Source organism: Anolis sagrei, chromosome 6, assembly GCF_037176765.1.
Source record: "Anolis sagrei isolate rAnoSag1 chromosome 6, rAnoSag1.mat, whole genome shotgun sequence".
Taxonomy (NCBI): Eukaryota; Metazoa; Chordata; class Lepidosauria; order Squamata; family Dactyloidae; genus Anolis; species Anolis sagrei.
The window spans coordinates 11143063-11150149 of NC_090026.1; the positions used below are offsets into that span (position 1 = coordinate 11143063).

At 40.7% G+C, this 7087-nt stretch overlaps 1 protein-coding gene across 1 annotated transcript; it reads left to right on the forward strand.

The window, feature by feature from the left end:
* LOC132779306 (G-protein coupled receptor 4-like) lies at positions 1-993 on the forward strand. The gene has a single exon (XM_060782994.2). It carries the CDS (start codon positions 1-3, stop codon positions 991-993), a length of 993 nt encoding a protein of 330 aa, XP_060638977.2.
* Positions 994-7087: the final 6094 nt, after the last annotated feature.

A 7087-nucleotide genomic window follows, 5' to 3' on the forward strand; every position in this document is an offset into this window, starting at 1 on the left:
ATGGATAATACCACCTTGCTATGCCAACCCGTGTTTAATACCACCAAGTACTTTAAAATCCCTGTATACTCCATCGTGGTGGCTACTGGTCTGCCTCTGAACTGCTTGGCACTCTATGCCTTGATCCGCCAGATGAAGAAGTCGGTCATCCTCTCCGTTTACATCACGAACTTGGTCTTGGCCAATCTCTTGCAGATCTTGACCCTCCCGTTCTGGATCTACTCTAGCTACCAAGACCACCATTGGGGTTTAGGGAAGGTGTTCTGCGTCGTGGCCAGTTTAGCCTTCCGTACCAACTTCTATGCCAAAAACTGCTTCTTGTGCCTCATCGCCATGGAGCGATACATGGGCCTCGTACATCCACTGATGTTCCAGAGACTGCAGACGATTCGAGGGGCCGTCAAGATGAGTGTCGCCACTTGGTTTGTGGTGACCGTTTTGTGTGCGACTGGCATTGCACTCCAGATGGAGAATCCATACCCAAGGCAAGACAACTGTCTGGATGATTCTGTGCTGGACAAAGGCTATGCTCGGTTTAAAGTGAGCATCATCGGCTTCTCCTTCTTCATCCCTTGCCTTATGATGGGCTTCTTCTACTTCAGGGTCCTTTTTGAGCTCCGGAAGGTTGTCTCTTTGGAGAAGAGAGTGAAGAAGCAAATCTATGGCTTCGTCTCCCTCATCATTGCCACTTTCTTCCTCCTGTTCATACCATACCAGGTGATTTCGTCTTTCAGGTTCTACAGCGAATTGATGACCAAAGACGACAGTGTCCAGCTCTGTGAATTTGTGAAAAATGTTTTCATCTACATGCAGGCAACATTGTGCCTAAGTACTTTGGACAACATCTTGGACCCGCTTCTTTATATCCTGCTCCTCAAGGATATCCGGGCAGAGCTCAAGGAAACACTCAGCATCAAAGCTCATGGGACAGGACATTTGAACAAATCGGAAGAGCGAGATATATCTCTATATTTTACCAGCGAACAGATGTAAGGTCTAATAGTTGAACACATTCACTATCTTCTAGATCAGGGGTACTCAAACTATGGCCCGGGGGCCAGATACGGCCCTCCAAAGTCATTTACCTGGCCCTCGCTCAGGGTCAACCTATGTCTGAAAAGACTTGAAAGCACACAACAACAACAACAACAACAACAACAACAACAACGATCCTATCTCATCAGCCAAAAGCAGGCCCACAGTTCCCATTGAAATACTAATAAGTTTAAATTTGTTTAAATTGTTCTTCATTTTAATTATTGTATTGTTTTAGAGTGGTTTTTTTTTTGCACTACAAATAAGATATGTCCAGTGTGCATAGGAATTCATTCTTTTTTTTTCCAAATTATAATCTGGCCCTCCAACAGTTTGAGGAATTGTGACCTGGCCCTCTGTTTAAAAAGTTTGAGGACCCCTGTTCTATATTCTATGGGTACACCTATATGTAGAATGAATGCAGTTTGATATCACTTTAAGATGTCATTACTCAATTCTATGGAATCATGGGAGCTATAGTTTTACAAGGATTGTAGTATTCTCTGTCAAAGAGTGCTATTGGTGCCTCATCAAACTACAAATCTCAGGATTCTATGTTGATTTTTAACACTTTGGAAGACTGTCCTACTTGGATTCCAATATAATGATGGTTCATTTTACTGTATCTAGCAGTTCGAAAACATGCAAATGTGAGTAGATCAATAGGTACTGCTCCAGTGGGAAGATAATGGCGCTCCATGCAGTCATGCCGGCCACATGAACTTGGAGGTGTCTACAGACAACGCTGGCTCTTTGGCTTAGAAATGGAGATGAGCACCAACTCCCAGAGTCGGACATGACTAGACTTAATGTCAGGGGAAAACCTTTATCTTTACTATACTGCAGTTATCACAGTGGAAACAATGCAGCTTGAGTATTTTTATCTAAAGTGCATGGGATCAGAAGTGTTTGGGGTTGCAGATTCCACCCCCCCCCCCCCCCATTTTGGAATATCTGCAAACACATAATGAAACATCTTGGAGATGGAACCCAAGTCTCAAATCAAATCAAATCAGTTATTTCAGTCATAAACCAGCACAGGAAATAAAACTCACAGTTTTATACAAACTTGGTACATTTAGTACATTAAAAATATAAATATAGATACTGAAGCACAATAGGGGTGAATAGAACCCAAGTCTAAATACAGAATTAATTTATGTTTCATGTACCTCTAATACACATAGATTCAAGTCGATTTTACATACAGTAGACACTCAGGGCCCTTCCACATAGTCATATAACTCAGAATATCAAGGCCAATAATCCACAATATCAGCTTTGAACTGGGTTATCTGAGTCCACACTATCATATAATCCACTTCAATGTGGATTTTATATAGCTGTGTGGAAGAAGCCTCAGTTAACTGGAATACAAGCAATCGACACTTTCAAGTGATTGGCAAAAAAATTGAAGAAATAATACTTTACATAAGAATTTAAAATCAGTTATAATAAAACTGTGTTACATTAAGTTTAGTTTGTTGTTATGGTTCTAATTTGCTTGAATTGTTGTATTTCAAATTAAGTCCAAACAGATTTTATGGTATAGTATAGTATGGGGTATAATATTAGTTAAGCCTATTTTAATAGTAACTCTCAACCAACCAGAAACTGCATTTATCTGGCATCTACCAAACCAAATGGGTGCCAGTCAACTGAGAGTCTACAGTACTGTATTTTTAATCATTTGGTGCATGAAAGTTGGTGTCCATTGAACAATCAGAAAGTTAAGGTCTCAGCCATCCATGTGGAATGATTTTGGAACTGTCCAGTGATTTCAGCTCCCAAAGGACCAAATACAACAAGGAGGAATTGAAGGCAAGGAACAGAGGTGTTTATTCACCTTGACCAAAGTGGATATCTGTGCTCCAAAAACTGACGTAAGTGCAATTCCAAACATATGATTTATTTCTAGCACTGTGACAGCTGTTTGAAACAAAGGATTTTGCCACTCTGGCTACTGATTAGTCCAGACTGGAGCAAGCTAGGATAAGCTTACTGGTTTCTGGAAACTTGATGCCGTCTGCTGTTGACTGGATATGAGATTATGACTCGGCATTTTAGTCTGTTTAATAGATTGTTACATGTTTTAATTGCTTATATGTTTAGATTGCTTATATTTTTATGAGATGTGTTTTATTGTTTATCTGTGTGGCACTGAATTTTTGCTGGATTTATAAGTCGCCTTGAGTCTGCTCCCAGGTTGAGAAAGGTGGGATAGAAATGAAGTCAATAAATAAATAATTGACATGAAATTTAATAAAGTCTCATTGTTTGATTTGAAAACTGCTGGCTGGTTTTTACGCCACCAAGGAAAGGGGTACGGGAGGAAAGAAATGGGGGCTGGGTTGGTGTTAATGGAGCTGATAGCTCTGTTCATGTCCATCTGGAACAGGACAATGGGTTTTGGTTGGCGATATAATGGGTGCCAGGGGTGTTGGCACAGCCTCAATGGGGTCCCCAGGGAGGGGATGTGATCTGGCGATTAGAATTGGAAAGATTTCACAGATGCATACTATTTTGGAAAATCCCTGTGAGTCTTCTTAAATCCATTATGAGATTCTCGAGCTAAATGGTGAGACTTTCCCTAGGGTTTATGTGTACCTGCTTGTCTAACTTTGACAAATTCATTCGGATGCCACCTGAAAGTAGGGGAAAGTTTCTGGGTACCCTCAGAGTCATGGGTTTTGGTTGTCCTGGCTTTCAATAACAGAACATTTAAGATTTGGGATATGCAGGTCAGGGATGTCAACCTGTATTACTCCCAGCATTCTATTGATTTTGATTATTGGTTTTCTCCTATTATTGAATCTGATAATCTTCTACCAAACCCTGCTGTTTCCAGCAAGCCTTTCCACTCTTGTATAACAGTCATTTTCACTATTCTGTTACCTGGAGGGCCCCATCTACACTGCCATATAATCCAGTATCCGATTCCAGATAATCTACTTTGAACTGGATTATATGGCAGTGTAGTTTCATATAATCGAGTTCAAAATGTATAATCAGATACTGGGTTATATGGCGGTGTAGATCCAGCCAAGGACCATATAAGATTTAGGCTGAATAGAAACTGCCATATAATCTACCGTATATTCTGGCGTATAAGACTACTTTTTAACCCAAGAAAATCTCAAAAGTCAAGGGTCGTCTTATACGCAGGAGTCATCTTATACGTGGGAATAGTATATGTGGGAGTTGTCTTATATGTGGGAGTAGTCTTATACGCTGGGAGTAGTCTTATAGAGTGGGTGCTGAAATTTCCAATCCGGATTGGAGAATCTGTGGTTGCTGCATAATTTGGGGGGAACTCAAAAATGGCAGTGGCCGTGTCCCTGCCGTATGCAGCCACTGTATGAAAGCATTAAGGGCGACGCTGTACATGTACAGTAGAAGAAAATCCATTCATCAGGTGTCAATCTGTTTGTGTATACATATACAGTGATATGTGCATGTTTGTACAGGGAAACATGTAGATACATGTTACAATACAAGGCGCTGAACAGATAATCTGTTCACGAGATGCAGAGCCAACCTTCAGAAATGGGGCCACAAAGTGGCATCCACGACATGCAAGTGTGGAGAAGAACAAACTACAGACCTGAAATGCAACCTGACCCCCGCCACATGCACAATGGAGGACCTTCTTGCAGCAACACCAGAGGCACTCCAAGTGGCCAGATACTAGTCAAAGAATAATTAATAGAATACCAAGCCTGCAAACTTTGTGTTTTGTTTGCAATACAACTGTTTTGGTTCGCTCCTAACATGATAAAAAATGTACAATATAAGGGCTTAGTTTTTATTGTATTCATTGTGTATTATTTGTTTTGTATTATTATTTTTATAAACTGTTGGATTAATTCATAAATGATTTCAATTAATTCATAAATGACCAGCTTTCAAATTTCAGGTGAAGGGCTTTTTTGGTCAAATGTATCAGGAAGGCCTGAGTTCAAAACTCCAAACAGCTGTGAAATGCAATAGTCACAGGGTGCATCTACATTGTAGAATTAATACAGTTTGGCATCACTTTAACTGCCATGGCTCCAATGCTATGAGATCCTGGGAATTGTAGTTTGATAATGCAGATAATGCTGGCATGGCTGTGTCTTTTCACCGAATGCAACCAACAATATAATGGCATCTTTAATACATACATACATATACTAGCTGTCCCCTGCCATGCGTTGCTGTGGCCCAGTCTGTTGATCTGGAAAATAAAGTAATGAGAAAGTGTTGGTTTCTAATATATGTAATTCTTTTATGTTTGTGAGTAAACAGTATTTCTTGTTGTTTCTTTGTCAGTGTTGATGTGGAGAGTGTCTGGTTTGCCTACTCTGGAATATGCAACATATCATTGTCCTTCTTTAAGGGTCTCTTTCAAATCTGTGATACTATATCTGTGTGTGTGTGAGAGAAAATCATATCTATCTATCTATATTTATGACTGGATGGCTCTTTGTCGGGAGGGCTCGGATTACATTTTCTTGCCCTGGTGAAGAGAGTTGGACTGGATGGCCTTAAGTATTTTCTGTTGGTCATGGGGGTTCTGTGTGGGAAGTTTGCCCCATTTCTGTTGTTTGTGGGTTTCAGAATGCTCTTTAATTGTAGTGAACTATAAATCCCAGTAACTACAAATCCCAAATGTCAAGGTCTATTTCCTTCAAACTCCATCTGTGTTCATATTTAGGCATATGGAATTTTTGTGTTAAGTTTGGTCCAGATCCATCATTGTTTGAGTCCACAGTGCTCTCTGGATGTAGGTGAACTACAACTCCCAAACTCAAGGTCAATGCCCACCACACCCTTCCAGTGTGTTCTGTTGGTCATGGAAGTCTGGTATGCCATGTTTGGTTCAATTCCATCGTTGGTGGAGTTCAGAATGCTCTTTAATTGTAGGTGAACTATAAATCCCAGCAACTACAACTCCCAAATGTCAAGGTCTATTTCCCTTAAATTCCATCTGTGTTCATATTTGGGCATATGGAATATTCGTGCCAAGTTTGGTCCAGATCCATCATTGTTTGAGTCCACAGTGCTCTCTGGATGTGGGTGAACTACAATTCCCAAACTCAAGGTCAATGTCCACCAAACCCTTCCAGTTTTTTTCTGTTGGTCATGGGAGCCCTGTGTGCTAAGTTTGGCCCAATTCCATCATTGGTGGAGTTCAGAATACTGTTTGATTGTAGGTAAACTATAAATCCCAGCAACGACAATTCCCAAATGACAAAATCATTTTTTTTCTGAGTGGAGGACATAAATTGGACTGTTAGGTGTCTTGTGTCCAAATTTGGTGTCAATTCCCCCAGTGGTTTTTGAGTTCTGATGGTAGCACAAACTAACATTACATTTTTATTTATATAGATATATCTTTATTAAGTATTTACAAAGCACAAAAGCATTTTTTTTAAACCATGAGTATAAAAGAAAGGCTAAAGACCTTGTAAATGCTAAAGACCTTGTAAAACTACACCTCTCTAGTGTGTGTGTGTTTTTCAAACTTGAGCTCTACCAGCTGTCCAATCACGAGCTGAAGCTTCGATGACGTCATTCGCCCAGTGCCCAAAGGAAATAGAGGCTTGCCCCAAGGGACCCGGATGTACGTCAAGCTGCCTTTTAAAAAAATGGTAAACCTTTACGCTGATACTATTGGTTAGTATTTTAACCAATCAAGAGGGACTATTAGGACATAGGCGGGGAGAAAATAGGCGGCAGATGAGGGCAATCATTGCAAGGCATTATTGCGAAAGTGACAACCAAATTATCCAATCGGAATGAGAGCTCTTTTGAGCGACAGAACTCTTAGCCTATTGGATTCTAAGGACCCGCCTTTCCGACAGAACTCTTAGCCTATTGGATTCTAAGGACCCGCCTTTCGCTTTGCAAATCTCTCCGGATTCCTCCTGATTGTTATTCGCACTGTCCCCGTTTACTTCACCATCGGCGCGGATATGATTGGCCGTCGGTTTGATTGACAGCGAAAGCGACCAATGAGGTGGTGGGAAACGCCAACGTGAGGAGGCGAAACGTGAAAAAGAGGGCGTGG

What these genes read in the sequence shown, in the direction of transcription:
- LOC132779306 (XM_060782994.2), top strand. Translation starts at nt 1, where the DNA reads ATGGATAATACCACCTTGCTATGCCAACCCGTGTTTAATACCACCAAG.